This window comes from Oncorhynchus nerka, linkage group LG13, assembly GCF_034236695.1.
Source record: "Oncorhynchus nerka isolate Pitt River linkage group LG13, Oner_Uvic_2.0, whole genome shotgun sequence".
NCBI lineage: Eukaryota > Metazoa > Chordata > Actinopteri > Salmoniformes > Salmonidae > Oncorhynchus > Oncorhynchus nerka.
In genome coordinates, this window is record NC_088408.1 from 98,912,371 (window position 1) to 98,934,245 (window position 21,875).

The following is a 21,875-nucleotide window of genomic DNA, read 5'->3' on the forward strand; positions in this document are numbered from 1 at the left end:
TTGTGAAGTGTGGTGTGTGAAGTGTGGTGTGTGGAGTGTGGTGTGTGAAGTGTGAAGTGTGGTGTGTGAAGTGTGGTGTGTGGAGTGTGAAGTGTGGTGTGTGAAGTGTGGTGTGTGAAGTGTGGTGTGTGAAGTGTGAAGTGTGAAGTGTGTGTGAAGTTGGAGTGTGGTGTGTGAAGTGTGGTGTGTGAAGTGTGGAGTGGGGTGTGTGAAGTGTGGTGTGTGGGGTGTGAAGTGTGGTGTGTGGAGTGTGGTGTGTGAAGTATGAAGTGTGGTGTGTGGAGTGTGAAGTGTGGTGTGTGGTGTGTGAAGTGTGGTGTGTGGAGTGTGGCGTGTGGGTGTGTGAAGTGTGGTGTGTGGTGTGTGAAGTGTGGTGTGTGAAGTGTGGTGTGTGGTGTGGAGTGTGGTGTGTGAAGTGTGGTGTGTGGAGTGTGGCGTGTGAAGTGTGGTGTGTGAAGTGTGAAGTGTGGTGTGGAGTGTGAAATGTGGTGTGTGAAGTGTGAAGTGTGCTGATGCTGTGTGTGTTTCTGTTGTGCGTGCCGTGAAAAGCAAGAACACTGCTCATTCGTGCCCCTTCTTAAGCCAACTTACGTCATCGAATTCACCAAATTTTTTTTGACTTTTTTGTCCTCGGGCTTGGGGTCTCTTTCTGAATGAATCAGAGTTTAGAGATTACCATTGCTGTTGTGTTGTCTTGAAACCCTGCTTGTATAGTTGGGACTCAGCAGCAAGCGTTGACAAGCCATGTCCTCCCGATGTAGAGCTCCACAGAGACAGGTACTGCATCCCAAATTCGACCCTATGCACTATATGGGTCCTGGTCAACGGTGGTGCACTAAATAGGGAATAGGGTGTCATTTGGCACACAACCGTGGATAGTAGTAGCATAGCTGAAGGCAGACAGATAATAGGATCTTCCTGCTGGGAGACTTAAACAAAGCTCTCTGTTTTAACTATAGGTTACATCATGGCTTGGAAATGTATTCATAATAACATGAAGGTGTGTTCCCTATATCTTAGTGAACATGAGGGTTTGAAAAAACAAAAATGTCAAGGCTGTGAATTAGAACTGAAATGAAATGGGATATTTTTTTGCTCACTAATATGTAAATATGACCAAATAGTTAGGTAATGTAGTTATGCAATGTAAGTGACAGTGACAAAAAAAAGGTATCTGGCTGAGTGGAGTTATTCAGTCCTGTTCTGGCTGAGTGGAGTTATTCAGTCCTGTTCTGGCTGAGTGGAGTTATTCAGTCCTGTTCTGGCTCTGTGGAGTTATTCAGTCTTGTTCTGGCTCTGTGGAGTTATTCAGTCCTGTTCAGTCCTATTCAGTCTGGCTCTGTGAGTTATTCAGTCCTGTTCTGGCTCTGTGGAGTTATTCAGTCCTGTTCTGGCTCTGTGGAGTTATTCAGTCCTGTTCTGGCTCTGTGGAGTTATTCAGTCCTGTTCTGGCTCTGTGGAGTTATTCAGTCCTGTTCTGGCTCTGTGGAGTTATTCAGTCTTGTTCTGGCTCTGTTGAGTTATTCAGTCTTGTTCTGGCTCTGTTGAGTTATTCAGTCCTGTTCTGGCTCTGTGGAGTTATTCAGTCCTGTTCTGGCTCTGTGGAGTTATTCAGTCTTGTTCTGGCTCTGTGGAGTTATTCATTCCTGTTCTGGCTCTGTGGAGTTATTCAGTCTTGTTCTGGCTCTTTTGAGTTATTCAGTCCTGTTCTGGCTCTGTGGAGTTATTCAGTCCTGTTCTGGCTGAGTGGAGTTATTCAGTCCTGTTCTGGCTCTGTGGAGTTATTCAGTCTTGTTCTGGCTCTGTGGAGTTATTCAGTCTTGTTCTGGCTCTGTGGAGTTATTCAGTCCTGTTCTGGCTCTGTGGAGTTATTCAGTCCTGTTCTGGCTCTGTGGAGTTATTCAGTCTTCTTCTAAGGGCATCTCTATCTTGAGGGCAGGCAACAAATGTGATTGGTTAGGTTTAGGCAATAAATATGGGTGATTTTGTTTCAGCAAGTAATTCCAATAGGTTCTGATTAGGTTTAGCAGTTGGGTTTTTACAGTAGATGTGATTGGTTAAGTTTAAAACTCCTGTTTAAAGTAATAATTTTAATCAAGAATCTTCTTCCTCTCTCCCTCAGGTGAAGCTGGACTTGGGATCCGGTGAGTGTTTGCTACGGTCTGAAAGTAGCACCCAGCTAAACGACCTGGCCTGGCACACTGCTGAGCTCCTCCACGACCGCCACAATGTTACCCTGACCGTGGACCAGCACTCCCACACCAGCCTCAGGATGCCAGGGCATGGGTCTCAGAAACAGGAGCTGAGCATCCAGGAAGGGCTGTATATCGGCGGCTCTGTAGGCCTGGACAAGCTCTACCTCCCCAGTGACCTGACTGGTTTCCGGGGGTGTATGGACGAGGCTGTCTTCAACGAGCACGATATGTTATCGTCGTTGAGACCTTACACAGGATTCAAGAGAGTCTATGAGGTTTATTTGGGCTGTAGTCCCCAGTTCTTCGCTAACGAGGAGGACCCTGTTAGTTTCTTTAGTTCTAGAGCGTATGTCTCCCTGCCACCCTGGAACGTCTCCCACGTCCAGCAGGAGGCTCTGTTTGAGTGTGTGGTTCACACCTCAGCTAAAGAGGGGATCATCCTGTATAACTCGGCCAGACAGGGGGGCTTTGTGGCAGTTGAGATCCAAGAGGGGTTGCCTGTAGCCCTTGTGGGTAAAGGAGGCACCAAAACAGAACTTCGCTCCCTTACCTTCGTCAATGACAGGAACTGGCATTCAATCAAACTGTTCTTCAGCCCCAAGACCCTCCAGCTGACAGTGGACAAGGAGACAGTAAAGACTAGCATCAGCTCTCGCTCCAAGGGACTACAGCTGAGGGGTTCTGTCTTTGTTGGGGGCATTGACGACAGCACGCGCACAGAAGTCCGGAAGATGGGTCTGGTGTCTGTGTCAGGGAAGAGGGTCAGAGGAGGCTCGTTCAAGGGCTGTCTGAAGGACATGAAAGTCAACGGGATGAAGATGGGTCTGCCCAATGCTGCTGTCACGAAAGATATCTCTGTGGGCTGCGGGCCAGAGAAAGAACCAGAGCCCTCGACCACGATGAGTCCAATGACTCTTCCGACTGTCCCCAAGTCCCACTTCGATCCCACTTCCGTCACCCCCACACCAGAATTCCCCATGTCCACTCTGGACAGGGGGCTGGACAAGAGGTACGGGATGAACTTCGTGCTGCTCAGGAACCTTGTGGTCCCGGAGGGAGGACGTGGATCTCTGGAATCCAAACACATCAAGGTTCTCCTGGACTTCAAGAAGCTCAGAATACGGCAGTCCCAGATCATGTTCCGGATCCAAGAGCAGCCGGTACTCGGTCAGATCAGACTGGATGTAGACCAAGACCAAGAGGAGAACACCTTCAGCATGCTGGACCTGTGGTACGGCAAGGTGATGTACATCCACGGAGGATCAGAGAACCCAGAAGACTTCTTCACCTTCTCTATCTTCTCCAGCAGCAGGAAGGAGGTTCCTGACTACCTCAAAGGAACCAGGAGGTATCGCTACAACATCACAGTGATGCCCACCAACGACGCCCCAGAGCTCAGCCTGCCCCAGGGGAACCTTTTCATTCTGTTGGATAACTCTAGAAAACACCTGACCACGGAGGTGTTGAAGGCCACAGACATCGACAGCAACCACAGCAACCTAATCTTCTCCGTCCTGGGGAATCTGAACACTGACGCAGGTTACCTGGAGGTGGAAGACAACCCCGGTGTTGCAGTGACCACGTTCTCCCATTCTGACCTAAATCAAGGGAAGGTGAACTATGTCCACACTGGTGCGAGGAACTCCAGGATCGTCCTGAGGGTCAGTGATGGAGACAAGGTGAGCAATACGGTTGTGCTTAGGATCATGGCCATAGGGTTGGAGTATAAGATCGGCAACAACACCGGGCTTGAGATAATTCAGGGTGAGGTGTCTGTGATCAGTAACAAGCACCTGGCCGTTCAGACCAATGCTGTGAAGCAGGTGGTGGACATCCGATATGATGTTGTCGAGCCCCCTCAGTATGGTGACCTGCAGAGGCTTCATTCCAGCGGAGAATGGAAGCCGACTGGTTCCTTCTCCCAAAGGCTACTGGAGAAAGAACGCCTTCGGTACCTCAGCACTTTCCAAGAAATCCAGACAGCAAATGCTACGGATTACTTCAAATGCAAGGTCACTGTAGCTGGCAGGGTCGATACTGAACTGGTCTTTCCCATCACTGTGAAGTGGGTACATTATAACCTAGTAAGGAACGTAATGGCCGACATTGATAAAGTTCGGAAAGTGACGTTGGACTCGCAGTATCTTTATGCCACGGTGGACATGGTGACACTATCCGAGGATGATCTGCACTTCCGAGTTCTTTCCTCGCCGAAGAAAGGACAACTTCTGCTCGTTAACGAGTTACTGAAGAAAAACTCAACATTCAGCCAAAGGAATGTCACTGATCTAAAGGTACGATACGAACTGGTCGACAGACCGTACGAAGACACGAGCGACACTTTTAAATTCCATGTGTTCTCCAAACACGCTCAAACGCAAAGTTACAATTTCCAGATCTCAATAAAAGCCGATGTCAATAGCATATTTATAAGAAATGATGGACTTCTGATTAAGGAGGGAGAGAGTAAACTCATCACAAAGGCCGAGTTGTTTGCAGAGACACTCAGCACCAAGGAGATGTACTACACTGTCACAAGTAGCCCCAAACACGGGAAGCTGCAACGCATCAACCTGTCCAACTCCAACACCAGTTACAACAGCATCCAAACGTTCAGCAATCAGGATCTCATGGAGGAGCGCGTCATGTTCATTCACGACGACACAGAGACCACTCAGGACCAGTTCACATTCATAGCCTCCACTAGTCAGGAGTCCAAATCCTCCGTCACGGACGATGAGGTCGGCTCTAAAGAAGGGACGTTCAACATCTCCATCCAGTTAGTTAATGACGAGAAGCCAGTGCGCGTTGTCGATAAAGTTTTCCATGTGGTGAGGGATGGGCAGCGGTTGCTCACCCTGGACGATCTATGTTACCATGACGCAGACTCGGACTTCAGCGATGGGCAGTTGGTCTACACGCGACGGGGAATCCCGATGGGAGACCTGGTTCTGGTGAACGACACCTCTCACAGGTACTTTCTGTTTTGTTTTAGTACATAATAATAATATAATGTATTAGGACTGTCGATTAATCATAATAGTGTCTTAAAACTCTCCCTGAATTATCCACAAAGCTGTTTCATTTCATCATTTAATCATAATAATAATGATAATAGTAATAATAATATTTACAATATGTATTGTAAATTGTTCATATATAATTGAGTGACACTTTAAATAAACTTTCCTGAACTCTGACCTCCAGGCTGTTCCAGTTCACCCAGAAGGAGCTGGAAGAGAAGAGAGTTCTGTTCCTCCATCGAGGCGTGAGCTCTGGACGCTTCGTGCTCTTCGTGTCCGACAGGAAACACTTTGTCTCCACTCTGCTAGACGTCACTGCCGAAGACCCTTTCCTAAGACTCGGCAACAACACAGGTATGTGTGTATATTTTAGATATTATATACATTTGACAAATTAATTGTTACGTAAAGTGCATTTGGACTGGAGTTCCCAATGTATAGCGAGTATTGCTCAAGCTGTCCATTCATTTTTGCCTGTCTGAGAACAAGGACCACGATGGAAACAAGTCTGTTGACTTTATAGTGTTTTTTCCCCCTTGATGATTTTTAATGTGTGTTGTTGTTGTACTCACATGGCTACTCCACATCTTAATTTATCGAGCCATCCCTCCCTCCCTCCCTCCTCCCTCCCTCCCTCCATCCATTCATCCATCCATCCATCCTCCATACCTCCCTCCATCCATTCATCCCTCCATCCATCCAACCATTCATCCCTCCTCCCTCCCTCCCTCCCTCCCTCCCTCCCTCCCTCCCTCCCTCCCCCTCCCTCCCTCCCTCCATCCCTTAATCCATTCTCCCTCCATCCATCCATTCATCCCTCCATCCATCCATACCTCCCTCCTTCCATCCATCCATCCATCCATCTATCCATCCATCCATTCATTCATAGGTCTGTTAGTCCAGAAGGGAAAGGAAGTGACCCTAACCACAGGTAACTTCAGCGTGCTCACGAACCTCGACATCCGAGACGACAGCGAGGTCACATACAAGGTGTCCGAGCCGCCTAGGAACGGCGGGCTGTATCGCCACGGCAACATCTCCATGAAGTCATTCACCCAGCGCGACCTGAAGAAGGGCCTTGTTTCGTATCGCCATGACGACAGAAAGGACCCGGGGGACTCTTTCAACGTGACGGTGAAGGTTAAAGGCATTTATCTGAACGCCAGAGTCAACGTTAAGGTTTACCTGGACAGCCATCAGAGGCCCCCTATCCTCCAGCACAACCACACTTTACTGGTGGAGGAGAGCAAGCCTGTGAAGATTGACCAGAGTAGACTGGAGGTATGCATGTTGAAATTATGAATATTTGAATGGATGGATGAAATTATGAATGATTGGATGGATGGATGAAATTATGAATGATTGGATGGATGGATGAAATTATGAATGATTGGATGGATGGATGAAATTATGAATGATTGATTGGATGGATGGATGGATTGATGAATGAAATTATGAATGATTGGATGGATATGCCAGTGATTGATGTAGATTAGAATATATCAGTGTTCTGCTAAGCAGTATTTGTACATAGATAATGTGTTATTGTATATGTACTGTGTCAGTCCTGTTATTTTATATTTCTATAGGACGTTTCTATAGGATCCAAAGTGTATTGTAAATCCTGACCATATTTCCCCATGTCAAGTCAAGTGACACGTGAAACATGATGCCAAGTGACACACCAAACATCTCAGAGACTGTGCCCCAAATGGGGCACCCCATTCCAAATATAGTGCACTACTTTATGACCAGGGGTGGTCAAAAGTAGTGCACTAAATAGTGAATAGGGTTCCATTTGGGACACTCTCAGACTTCACAGTAAATAGGCTCTGTCTCTAGTCCCCAGCCTCTAACGTCTGTCTGTCTGTCTGTCTGTCTGTCTGTCTGTCTGTCTGTCTGTCTGTCTGTCTGTCTGTCTGTCTGTCTGTCTGTCTGTCTGTCTGTCTGTCTCACTGTCTGTCTGTCTGTCTGTCTGTCTGCCTGCCTGCCTGCCTGTCTGTCTGTCTGTCTGTCTTTCTGTCTGTCTGCCTGCCTGTCTGTCTGTCTGTCTGTCTGTCTGTCTGTCTGTCTGTCTGTCTGTCTCACTGTCTGTCTGCCTGCCTGCCTGTCTGTCTGTCTGTCTGTCTCACTGTCTGTCTGTCTCACTGTCTGTCTGTTCCAGGTCATCCACGAGGACAACATGCCGTCTGAGATTGTATTCACAGTGAAGGTGGCCCCGCTACACGGGTTCATCCGGCGCTTCGTGGAGGCTGAGGACGTTGGAACAGGACAGACCCCCGTCCAAACCTTCTCCCAGGAAGACGTAAACGCTGGCAACATCCAGTACATGCAGACAGCCCCCGGCCAGGTTGGACATTACTTTTTGTTGTTGTTGCTGTTGTTGTTTGTTGTTGCTGTTGTTGTTGTTGTTGTTGTTGCTGTTGTTGTTGTTGTTGTTGTTGCTGTTGTTGTTGTTGTTGCTGCTGTTGTTGTTGTTGTTGTGTACTTTTGTTTCTCTATTTTAAGTTGAATGGAAAGAGATGGTAAAAGAGAAACAGGAAACTAAGGGCAGGTTGGCGTTTTTTGGCATGAATGTTGTTCTGGAGGCAGAGTAGCTGGAACAGCCACAACGTCATAAAATATCATTTTAAACCTAAATCTAACCCTACCCTTAACTCTAACCTTAATCACAATGCTAACCCTAATGCCTAAGCCTAACTTTAAATTAAGACCACATTTTTATTTTTATGAATTTCTGAAATCTAGCCTATTTTGACTTTGCAGCTGGTCCATCTACACTGGCGTAACGCAGTTTCTCTGGACCCTACGCAAGGTCAGAGTTCAAATGCATTAGCCAGACAGCCACTCACTCAAAGTATAGACTACCGATTGCTGCCCATGGTGCTGAAATCAGGACATGTCTATGCGGCTGCCTATCGAATCGATGATAGGCTTTCTGTGGTGCCAGGACATGTAGCCTATAGCATTGCTTTAGCTAATGGATAACTGTTAATTGGTAGGCCTATTTAGACATCATTTCCTCCTATAAATCAATCAATCAAATGTATTTATAAAGCCTCTTCGTACATCAGCTGATATCTCAAAGTGCTGTACAGAAACCCAGCCTAAAACCCCCAAAACAGCAAGCAATGCAGGTGTAGAAGCACGGTGGCTAGGAAAAACTCCCTAGAAAGGCCAAAACCAAGGAAGAAACCTAGAGAGGAACCAGGCTATGAGGGGTGGCCAGTCCTCTTCTGGCTGTGCCGGGTGGAGATTATAAACCTAGAGAGGAACCATGCTATGAGGGGTGGCCAGTCCTCTTCTGGCTGTGCCGGGTGGAGATTATAAACCTAGAGAGGAACCAGGCTATGAGGGGTGGCCAGTCCTCTTCTGTCTCACTGTCTGTCTCAGGTCGACTGGCATCACGTCTGGATGCCCATCGCGTGAGGCACAGTCTTTTCAGGGTTGGTTTTGAGAGGTGGTTCTCTAAAAGTTTCCATCCACTGAAAAACACATAAAGCATTTGCACTATGTCATAATAATGTCATAATATTTACTCATTTGCACACATTTGCACACACACATTTTTTTCTATTGTGTTATTGACTGTACGTTTGTTTATCCCATGTCTGTCTCTGTTGTTGTTTGTGTCGACACTGCTTTGCTTTATCTTGTCCAGGTCACAGTTGTAAATGAGAACTTGTTCTCAACTGGCCTACCAGTTGAGAACAAGAGAGAAAGAAAGAATTAGAGAGAACATACTTAAATTCACACAGGACACCGGATAAGACAGGAGAAGTACTCCAGATATATCAGACTGACCCTAGCCCCCCGACAACATAAACTATTGCAGCATAAATACTGGAGGCTGAGACAGGAGGGGGCAGGAGACACTGTGGCCCCATCCGAGGACACCCCCGGACAGGGCCAAACAGGCAGGATATAACCCCACCCACTTTGCCAAAGCACGGCCCCCACACCACTAGAGGGATATCTTCAAACCGCCAACTGACTACCCTGAGACAAGGCTGAGTATAGTCCATGAAGATCTCCCCCACGGTATGAACCCAAGGGGGGGGGGGGGGCAACCGGGACAGGAAGATCACGTCAGTGACTCAACCCACTCAAGTGACGCACCCCTCCTAGGGACGGTATGAAAGAGCAGTAGTAAGCCAGTGACTCAACCCCCGTAATAGAGTCAAAGGCAGAGAATCCCAGTGTCGCTGTTATGTCTGTTATTCTTGTCAGAACCTCTGTCTAAAAGTTAGCCTGTTTATCAAGATTGGAGGCAACCTTTTTTGACAATGGTTTGTTCATTTTTTCCCAGGTGTCATAAGTTACGCTTGAGTAACAGTACTCTTTTTGCGTTGTGAACAATCATCCACAAGGACTTCAGCATGTAGCACCAGCCACAGATGTATTAGCATGTAGCACCAGTCACAGATGTAGTAGCATGTAGCACCAGCCACAGATGTATTAGCATGTAGCACCAGTCACAGATGTAGTAGCATGTAGCACCAGTCACAGATGTATTAGCATGTATGACCAGTCACAAATGTATTAGCATGTAGCACCAGTCACAGATGTAGTAGCATGTAGCACCAGCCACAGATGTATTAGCATGTATGACCAGCCACAGATGTAGTAGCATGTATGACCAGTCACAGATGTATTAGCATGTATGACCAGTCACAGATGTATTAGCATGTAGCACCAGTCACAGATGTAGTAGCATGTAGCACCAGTCACAAATGTATTAGCATGTAGCACCAATCACAGATGTATTAGCATGTATGACCAGTCACAGATGTATTAGCATGTATGACCAGTCACAAATGTATTAGCATGTAGCACCAGTCACAGATGTAGTAGCATGTAGCACCAGCCACAGATGTATTAGCATGTATGACCAGTCACAGATGTAGTAGCATGTAGCACCAGTCACAGATGTAGTAGCATGTAGCACCAGTCACAGATGTAGTAGCATGTAGCACCATTCACAGATGTAGTAGCATGTAGCACCAGTCACAGATGTAGTAGCATGTAGCACCATTCCAAAATACATGAAATCCCCCAAAATACATGAAACCCCCTAGACACTATCCCCTGGACACTATACCCTAGAAACACTGTCCCCTAGACACTATCCCCTAGAGAGTCACTATCACCTAGACACTATCACCTTGAGACACTATCCCCTGGAGAGTCACTATCACCTAGACACTATCCCCTAGAGACACTATCCCCTAGAGAGACCATATCTCCTAGACATCCCCTAGAGACACTATCCCCTAGACACTAGAGACACTATCCCCTAGAGACACTATCCCCAGAGAGAGACACTATCCAGTCAGAGACACTATCCCCTAGAGACACTATCCCCTAGACACTATCCCCACAGAGAGACACTATCCCCAGACACTATCCCCTAGAGACACTATCCCCTAGAGAGACACTATCCCCAGAGACACTATCCCCTAGAGAGACACCATCCCAGAGAGACACTATCCCCAGAGACACTATCCCTAGAGAGACACTATCCCCAGAGAGACACTATCCCCAAACACAGATCCCCTAGAGACACTATCCCCAAAAACACTATCCCCAAGACACTGAATCCCCTAGACACTATCCCCTAGAGAGACACTATCCCCTAAACACTATCCCCTAGACACTATCCCCTAGGCACTATCCCATAGACACTGTCCCCTAGAGACACTATCCCCTAGGCACTATCCCATAGACACTATCCCCTAGACACTATCCCCTATACACTATCCCCTAGACACTATCCCATAGACACTATCCCCTAGAGACTATACCCTAGAAACACTGTCCCCTAGACACTATCCCCTAGAGAGTCACTATCACCTAGACACTATCCCCTTGAGACACTATCCCCTAGAGAGTCACTATCACCTAGACACTATCCCCTAGAGACACTATCCCCTAGAGAGACCATATCTCCTAGACATCCCCTAGAGACACTATCCCCTAGACACTATCCCCTAGAGACACTATCCCCTAGAGACACTATCCCCTAGAGACACTATCCCCTAGACACTATCCCCTAGAGAGACACTATCCCCTAGACACTATCCCCTAGACACTATCCCCTAGAGACACTATCCCCTAGAGAGACACTATCCCCTAGAGACACTATCCCCTAGAGAGACACTATCCCCTAGAGAGACACTATCCCCTAAACACTATCCCCTAGAGACACTATCCCCTAAACACTATCCCCTAGACACTATCCCCTAGACACTATCCCCTAGAGAGACACTATCCCCTAAACACTATCCCCTAGACACTATCCCCTAGGCACTATCCCATAGACACTGTCCCCTAGAGACACTATCCCCTAGACACTATCCCCTAGGCACTATCCCATAGACACTATCCCCTAGAGACACTATCCCCTAGACACTATCCCCTATACACTATCCCCTAGACACTATCCCATAGACACTATCCCCTAGAGACACTATCCCCTAGAGAGACACTATCCCCTAGAGACACTATCCCCTAGAGAGACACTATCACCTAGACACTATCCCCTAGACACTATCCCCTAGAGACACTATCCCCATAGAGAGACACTATCCCCTAGACACTATCCCCTAGACATGATCCCCTAGAGACACTATCCCCTAGACACTATCCCCTAGAGAGACACTATCCCCTAAACACTATCCCCTAGACACTATCCCCTAGGCACTATCCCATAGACACTGTCCCCTAGAGACACTATCCCCTAGACACTATCCCCTAGGCACTATCCCATAGACACTATACCCTAGAGACACTATCCCCTAGACACTATCCCCTATACACTATCCCCTATACACTATCCCATAGACACTATCCCCTAGAGACTATACCCTAGAAACACTGTCCCCTAGACACTATCCCCTAGAGAGTCACTATCACCTAGACACTATCCCCTTGAGACACTATCCCCTAGAGAGTCACTATCACCTAGACACTATCCCCTAGAGACACTATCCCCTAGAGAGACCATATCTCCTAGACATCCCCTAGAGACACTATCCCCTAGACACTATCCCCTAGACACTATCCCCTAGAGACACTATCCCCTAGAGAGACACTATCCCCTAGAGACACTATCCCCTAGAGACACTATCCCCTAGACACTATCCCCTAGAGAGACACTATCCCCTAGACACTATCCCCTAGAGAGACACTATCCCCTAGAGACACTATCCCCTAGAGAGACACTATCCCCTAGAGACACTATCCCCTAGAGAGACACTATCCCCTAGACACTATCCCCTAGAGAGACACTATCCCCTAAACACTATCCCCTAAACACTATCCCCTAGGCACTATCCCATAGACACTGTCCCCTAGAGACACTATCCCCTAGACACTATCCCCTATACACTATCCCCTAGACACTATCCCATAGACACTATCCCCTAGAGACACTATCCCCTAGAGAGACACTATCCCCTAGAGACACTATCCCCTAGAGAGACACTATCACCTAGACACTATCCCCTAGACACTATCCCCTAGAGACACTATCCCCATAGAGAGACACTATCCCCTAGACACTATCCCCTAGAGACACTATCCCCTAGACACTATCCCCTAGAGACACTATCCCCTAGACACTATCCCCTAGAGACACTATCCCCTAGACACTATCCCCTAGAGACACTATCCCCTAGACACTATCCCCTAGAGACACTATCCCCTAGACACTATCCGCTAGAGACACTATCCCCTAGAGACACTATCCCCTAGAGAGACACTATCCCCTAGACACTATCCCCTAGACACTATCCCATAGACACTATCCCCTAGAGACTATACCCTAGAAACACTATCCCCTAGAGACACTATCCCCTAGACACTATCACCTAGAGACACTATCCCCTTGAGACACTATCCCCTAGAGAGTCACTATCACCTAGACACTATCCCCTAGAGACACTATCCCCTAGAGAGACCATATCTCCTAGACATCCCCTAGAGACACTATCCCCTAGACACTATCCCCTAGACACTATCCCCTAGAGACACTATCCCCTAGAGACACTATCCCCTAGAGACACTATCCCCTAGAGACACTATCCCCTAGAGAGACACTATCCCCTAGAGAGACACTATCCCCTAGAGAGACACTATCCCCTAGAGAGACACTATCCCCTAGAGAGACACTATCCCCTAGACACTATCCCCTAGAGAGACACTATCCCCTAGAGACACTATCCCCTAGAGAGACACTATCCCCTAAACACTATCCCCTAGAGACACTATCCCCTAAACACTATCCCCTAGACACTATCCCCAGAGACACTATCCCCTAGAGACACTATCCCCTAGAGAGACACTATCCCCTAGAACACTATCCCCTAGGCACTATCCCATAGACACTATCCCCTAGAGACACTATCCCCTAGAGACACTATCCCCATAGAGAGGCACTATCCCTAGACACTATCCCCTAGAGACACTATCCCCTAGACACTATCCCCTAGACACTATCCCCTAGAGACACTATCCCATAGACACTATCCCCTAGAGACACTATCCCCTAGAGAGACACTATCCCCTAGAGACACTATCCCCTAGAGAGACACTATCACCTAGAGACACTATCCCCTAGACACTATCCCCTAGAGACACTATCCCCTAGAGACACTATCCCCTAGACACTATCCCCTAGAGACACTATCCCCTAGACACTATCCCCTAGAGACACTATCCCCTAGACACTATCCCCTAGAGACACTATCCCCTAGAGACACTATCCCCTAGAGAGACACTATCCCCTAGAGAGACACTATCCCCTAGAGAGACACTATCCCCTAGAGACACTATCCCCTAGAGAGACACTATCCCCTAGAGACACTATCCCCTAGAGAGACACTATCCCCTAGAGAGACACTATCCCCTAGACACTATCCCCTAGAGACACTATCCCCTAGACACTATCCCCTAGAGACACTATCCCCTAGACACTATCCGCTAGAGACACTATCCCCTAGAGACACTATCCCCTAGAGAGACACTATCCCCTAGAGAGACACTATCCCCTAGAGAGACACTATCCCCTAGAGACACTATCCCCTAGAGAGACACTATCCCCTAGAGAGACACTATCCCCTAGGCCAGTGGTTCTTAACTTTTCTTGGCTGCTGTACCCCTAAAACACCCCTAAAACACTTTGACCCCCCCATGTGTGTGTGACTGGCTTGACAAAAATGTGGTTTACGCAGCCAGTCAAGTTTGGCAGACTTGATTTCTTTGTCAGGGAAGTAGGAGTTGAATTCAAACAACCCTGCATCCCACCGCTGGCTTGCTTCTGAAGCTAAGCAGGGTTGGTCCTGGTCGGTCCCTGGATGGGAGACCAGATGCTGCTGGCTTGCTTCTGAAGCTAAGCAGGGTTGGTCCTGGTCGGTCCCTGGATGGGAGACCAGATGCTGCTGGCTTGCTTCTGAAGCTAAGCAGGGTTGGTCCTGGTCGGTCCCTGGATGGGAGACCAGATGCTGCTGGCTTGCTTCTGAAGCTAAGCAGGGTTGGTCCTGGTCGGTCCCTGGATGGGAGACCAGATGCTGCTGGCTTGCTTCTGAAGCTAAGTAGGGTTGGTCCTGGTTGGACCCCAAACTATCCCCTAGACCACCCCACACTATCCTCTAGAGTACAACCAAACTATCCCCTAGACTGACCCCAAACTATCCCCTAGACCACTATCCCCCCCCAAACTATCCCCTAGACCACCCCAAACTATCCTCTAGACTACAACCAAACTATCCCCTAGACCACCCCAAACTATCCCCTAGTCCACCTGGTAAAACTAAATCCCCTAGACCACCCCAAACTATCCTCTAGACTACAACCAAACTATCCCCTAGAGCACCCCCAAAGTATCCCCTAGACCACCCCAAACTATCCCCTAGACCACCCCCAAACTATCCCCTAGACCACCCCCAAACTATCCCCTAGACCACCCCAAACTATCCTCTAGACTAAAACCAAACTATCCAACCAAACTATCCCCTAGACCACCCCCAAACTATCCCCTAGACCACCCCAAACTATCCCCTAGTCCACCCCAAACTATCCCCTAGACCACCCCAAACTATCCTCTAGACCACCCCCAAACTATCCCCTAGACCACCCCCAATCTATCCCCTAGACCACCCCAAACAACCCCTAGACCACCCCTAAACTATCCCCTAGACCACCCCCAATCTATCCCCTAGACCACCCCCAAACTATCCCCTAGACCACCCCCAAACTATCCCCTAGACCACCCCAAATTATCCCCTAGACTGACCCCAAACTATCCCCTAGACCACCCCAAACTATCCTCTAGACAAACACCCCCAAACTATCCCTAGACTGACCCCAAACTATCCTCTAGACCACCCCAAACTATCCCTAGACCACCCCAAACTATCCCCTAGACTGACCCCAAACTATCCCTAGACAAACACCCCACAAACTATCCTCTAGACTACAACCAAACTATCCCCTAGACTGACCCCAAACTATCCCCTAGACCACCCCAAACTATCCCCTAGACCACCCCAAACTATCCTCTAGACTACAACCAAACTATCCCCTAGACCATCCCCCCAAACTATCCCCTAGACCACCCCAAAACATGTCAACATCTAGACCAAAACCCAAACTATCCCTAGACCACCCCAAACATTAGACCACTATCCCCTAGACTGACCCCAAACTATCCCCTAGACCACCCCACACTATCCTCTAGACTACAACCAAACTATCCCCTAGACTGACCCCAAACTATCCCCTAGACCACCCCCAAACTATCCCCTAGACCACCCCAAACTATCCTCTAGACTACAACCAAACTATCCCCTAGACCACCCCCAAACTATCCCCTAGTCCTAGACACCCCCAAACTATCCCTAGACCACCCCAAACTATCCCTCTAGACTACCACCCCCAAACTATCCCCTAGACCACCCCCAAACTATAGACCACCCCCAAACTATCCCTAGACCACAAACTATCCCCCTAGACCACCCCAAACTATCCCCTAGACCACCCCAAACTATCCCTAGACCACCCCAAACATCCCCTAGACCATCCCCCCCCAAACTATCCCCCACCCCAAACTATCCCCTAGACCACCCCAAACTATCCTAAAGACCACCCCCAAACTATCCCCTAGAGACCACTAGACCAAACTATCCCCTAGGTGTCCCCAAACTATCCCCTAGACCACCCCCAAACTATCCCCTAGACCACCCCAAACTATCCCTAGACCACCCCCAAACTATAGACCACCCCCAAACTATCCCTAGACCACCCCCAAACTATCCCCTAGACCACCCCAAACTATCCCCTAGACCACCCCCAAACTATCCCTAGACCCCCCCAAACTATCCCCTAGACCACCCCCCTATCCTCAGACTATCCCCTAGACCACCCCAAACTATCCCCTAGACCACCCCCAAACTATCCCCTAGACCACCCCAAACTACCTAGACCCCAAACTATCCCCTAGACCACCCCAAACTATCCCTAGACCACCCCCAAACTATCCCCTAGACCACCCCCAAAACTATCCCCTAGTGTCAACCCCAAACTATCTATCCCTAGACCACCCCAAACTATCCTCTAGACTACACCCCAAACTATCCCCTAGACCACCCCCAAACTATCCCCTAGACCACCCCCAAACTATCCCCTAGACCACCCCAAACTATCCCTAGACCACCCCCAAACTATCCCCTAGACCACCCCCAAACTATCCCCTAGACCACCCCCAAACTATCCCCTAGACCACCCCCAAACTATCCCCTAGACCACCCCCAAACTATCCCCTAGACCACCCCAAACTATCCCCTAGACCACCCCCAAACTATCCCCTAGACCACCCCAAACTATCCCCTAGACCACCCCCAAACTATCCCTAGACCACCCCCAAACTATCCCCTAGACCACCCCAAACTATCCCCTAGACCACCCCCAAACTATCCCCTAGACAACCCCCAAACTATCCCTAGACCACCCCCAAACTATCCCCTAGACCACCCCAAACTATAGACTGACCCCCAAACCCCTAGACCACCCCAAAACTACCAAACTATCCCCTAGACTACACACCAAACTATCCCTAGACCACCCCAAACTATCCCCTAGACCACCCCCAAACTATCCCCTAGACCACCCCCAAACTATCCCCTAGACCACCCCAAACTATCCTCTAGACCACCCCAAACTATCCCCTAGACCACCCCCAAACTATCCCTAGACCACCCCAAACTATCCTCTAGACCACCCCAAACTATCCCCTAGACCACCCCCAAACTATCCCTAGACTGACCCCAAACTATCCCTAGACCACCCCCAAACTAAGACCATCCCCTAGACCAAACTATCCCCTAGACCACCCCAAACTATCCCCTAGACCACCCCAAACTATCCCCTAGACCTAGACCCCAAACTATCCCCTAGACCACCCCCAAACTATCCCCTAGACCACCCCAAACTATCCCTAGACCACCCCAAACTATCCCCTAGACCACCCCCAAACTATCCTCTAGACCTAGACACCCCAAACTATCCCCTAGACCTAGACCCCCAAACTATCCCCTAGACCACCCCAAACTATCCCCTAGACCACCCCAAACTATCCCCTAGACCACCCCAAACTATCCCCTAGACCACCCCAAACTATCCCCTAGACCACCCCCAAACTATCCCCTAGACCACCCCAAAACTAGAGATCCTCTAGACCTAGACCACCCCCAAACTATCCTCTAGACCACCCCCAAACTATCCCCTAGACCACCCCCAAACTATCCCCTAGTCCACCCCCAAACTATCCCCTAGACCACCCCAAAACTAGACCACCCCCAATCCTAGACCACCCCAAACTAGACCACCCCAAACTATCCCCTAGACCACCCCCAAACTATCCCCTAGACCACCCCCAAACTATCCCCTAAACCCCCCAAACTATCCCCTAGACCACCCCCAAACTATCCCCTAGACCACCCCAAACTATCCTCTAGACCACAGACCCCAAACTATCCCCTAGATCCCTAGACCACCCCAAACTATCCCTAGACCCCCCAAACCAAGATCCCCTAGACCACCCCAAACTATCCCCTAGACCACCCCAAACTATCCCCTAGACCACCCCAAACTATCCCTAGACCACCCCCAAACTATCCCCTAGACCACCCCCAAACTATCCCCTAGACCACCCCAAACTATCCCCTAGACCACCCCAAACTATCCCCTAGACCATCATCTCCCTAGACCCCAAACTATCCCCTAGACCACCCCAAACTATCCCCTAGACCACCCCAAACTATCCCCTAGACCACCCCAAACTATCCTCTAGACCACCCCAAACTATCCCCTAGACAAACATCCCCTAGACCACCCCCAAACTATCCCCTAGACCACCCCCAAACTATCCCCCTAGACCAAATCCTCTAGATCCCCTAGACCACCCCAAACTATCCCTAGACCACCCCAAACTATCCCTAGACTAGACCACCCCAAACTATCCCTAGACCTAGACACCCCAAACTATCCCCTAGACCACCCCAAACTATCCCCTAGACCACCCCCAAACTATCCCCTAGACCACCCCAAACTATCCCTAGACCACCCCCAAACTATCCCTAGACCACCCCCAAAACTATCCCTAGACCACCCCCAAACTATCCCCTAGACCACCCCCAAACTATCCCTAGACCACCCCCAAACTATCCCCTAGACCACCCCCAAACTATCCCCTAGACCACCCCCAAACTATCCCCTAGACCACCCCAAACTATCCCCTAGACCACCCCAAACTATCCCCTAGACCACCCCCAAACTATCCCTAGACCACCCAAACCAAACTATCCCCTAGACCACCCCAAACTATCCCCTAGACCACCCCCAAAATCCCCTAGACCACCCCCAAACTATCCCCTAGACCACCCCCAAACTATCCCCTAGACCATCCCCTAGACCAAACTATCCCCTAGACCACCCCCAAACTATCCCCTAGACCACCCCAAACTATCCCCTAGACCACCCCAAACTATCCCCTAGATCCCCTAGACCACCCCCAAACTATCCCTAGACCACCCCAAACTATCCTCTAGACCACCCCAAACTATCCCCTAGACCACCCCCCCAAACTATCCCCTAGACCACCCCAAACTATCCCTAGACCACCCCCAAACTATCCCCTAGACCACCCCCAAACTATCCCTGGACTACCACCCCAAACTATCCTCTAGACCACCCCCAAACTATCCCCTAGACCACCCCCAAACTATCCTCTAGACCACCCCCAAACTATCCCCCTAGACCACCCCCAAACTATCCCCTAGACCACCCCCAAACTATCCCCTAGACCACCCCAAACTATCCCCTAGACCCCAAACTATCCCCAAACTATCCCCTAGACCACCCCCAAACTATCCCCTAGACCACCCCCAAACTATCCCCTAGACCAAACTATCCCCAAACTATCCTCTAGACCACCCCAAACTATCCCCTAGACCACCCCCAAACTATCCCCTAAACTCATCCCTAGACCACCTATCCCCAAACTATCCCCTAGACCATCCCCCTAAACTATCCCCTAGACCACCCCCAAACTATCCCCTAGACCACCCCAAACTATCCCCTAGACCACCCCCAAACTATCCCCTAGACCACCCCAAACTATCCCCTAGACCACCCCAAACTATCCCCTAGACCACCCCCAAACTATCCCCTAGACCACCCCAAACTATCCCCTAGACCACCCCAAACTATCCCCTAGACCACCCCAAACTATCCCTAGACCACCCCAAACTATCCTCCCTAGACCACCCCAAACTATCCCCTAGACCACCCCAAACTATCCTAGACACCCCAAACTATCCCCTAGACCACCCCTAAACTATCCCTAGACCACCCCCAAACCCCTAGACCACCCCCAAACTATCCCCTAGACCACCCCCAAACTATCCCCTAGACCACCCCAAACTATCCCCTAGACCTGACCACCCCAAACTATCCCCTAGACCACCCCAAACTATCCCTAGACCACCCCAAACTATCCCCTAGACCACCCCAAACTATCCCCTAGACCACCCCCAAACTATCCCCTAGACCACCCCAAACTATCCCCTAGACCACCCCAAACTATCCCCTAGACAAACATCCCTAGACCACCCCAAACTATCCCCTAGACCACCCCCAAACTATCCCCTAGACCACCCCAAACTATCCTCAAACTATCCCTAGACCACCCCAAACTATCCCTAGACCACCCCAAAACTCCCCTAGACCACCCCAAACTACTATCCCCTAGACCACCCCAAACTATCCCCTAGACCACCCCCAAACTATCCCCTAGACCACCCCCAAACTATCCCCTAGACCACCCCAAACTATCCCCTAGACCAAACTATCCCCAAACTATCCCCTAGACCACCCCCAAACTATCCCCTAGACCACCCCAAACTATCCCTAGACCACCCCCAAACTATCCCCTAGACCACCCCCAAACTATCCCCTAGACCACCCCAAACTATCCTCTAGACCACCCCCAAACTATCCCCTAGACCACCCCAAACTAAACCACCCCAAATCCCCTAGACCACCCCCAAACTATCCCCTAGACCACCCCAAACTACTAGACCACCCCCAAACTATCCCCCTAGACCACCCCCCAAACAAATCCCCTAGACCACCCCAAACTATCCCCTAGACCACCCCCAAACTATCCCCTAGACCACCCCCAAACTATCCCCTAGACCACCCCCAAACTATCCCCTAGACCACCCCCAAACTATCCCCTAGACCACCCCAAACTATCTCCCCTAGACCACCCCCAAACTATCCCCTAGACCACCCCAAACTATCCCCTAGACCACCCCAAACTATCCCTAGACCACCCCAAACTATCCCCTAGACCACCCCAAACTATCCCCTAGACCACCCCCAAACTATCCCCTAGACCACCCCAAACTATCCCCTAGACCCCCACCCCAAACTATCCCCTAGACCACCCCAAACTATCCCCTAGACCACCCCAAACTATCCCCTAGACCACCCCAAACTATCCCCTAGACCACCCCAAACTATCCCCTAGACCACCCCAAACTATCCCCTAGACCACCCCAAACTATCCCCTAGACCACTATCCCCAAACCATCAAACTATCCCTAGACCACCCCCAAACTATCCCCTAGACCACCCCAAACTATCCCCTAGACCACCCCCAAACTATCCCCTAGACCACCCCAAACTATCCCCTAGACCACCCCATCCCTAGACCACCCCCAAACTATCCCCTAGACCACCCCAAACTATCCCCTAGACCACCCCCAAACTATCCCCTAGACCACCCCAAACTATCCCCTAGACCACCCCCAAACTATCCCCTAGACCACCCCAAACTATCCCCTAGACCACCCCCAAACTATCCCCTAGACCACCCCCAAACTATCCCTAGACCACCCCCAAACTATCCCCTAGACCACCCCCAAACTATCCCCTAGACCACCCCCAAACTATCCCCTAGACCACCCCCAAACTATCCCCTAGACCACCCCCCCCTCTAGACCAAACTATCCCCTAGACCACCCCCAAACTATCCCCTAGACCACCCCCAAACTATCCCCTAGACCACCCCCAAACTATCCCCTAGACCACCCCC

The 21,875-nt window shown here is 49.7% G+C and overlaps 1 protein-coding gene across 1 annotated transcript in view; it reads left to right on the forward strand.

Moving 5' to 3' along the window:
• LOC115115039 (chondroitin sulfate proteoglycan 4-like) overlaps positions 1 to 21,875 on the forward strand; it is a 113,752-nt gene that overhangs the window by 35,751 nt on the left and 56,126 nt on the right. Inside the window, exons 3-6 of the mRNA XM_065026908.1 lie at positions 2,123 to 5,169; positions 5,403 to 5,572; positions 6,108 to 6,499; positions 7,383 to 7,568. Of these exons, the coding sequence (XP_064882980.1) occupies positions 2,123 to 5,169; positions 5,403 to 5,572; positions 6,108 to 6,499; positions 7,383 to 7,568 (3,795 nt within the window). The remainder of the gene's footprint in view (positions 1 to 2,122; positions 5,170 to 5,402; positions 5,573 to 6,107; positions 6,500 to 7,382; positions 7,569 to 21,875) is intronic.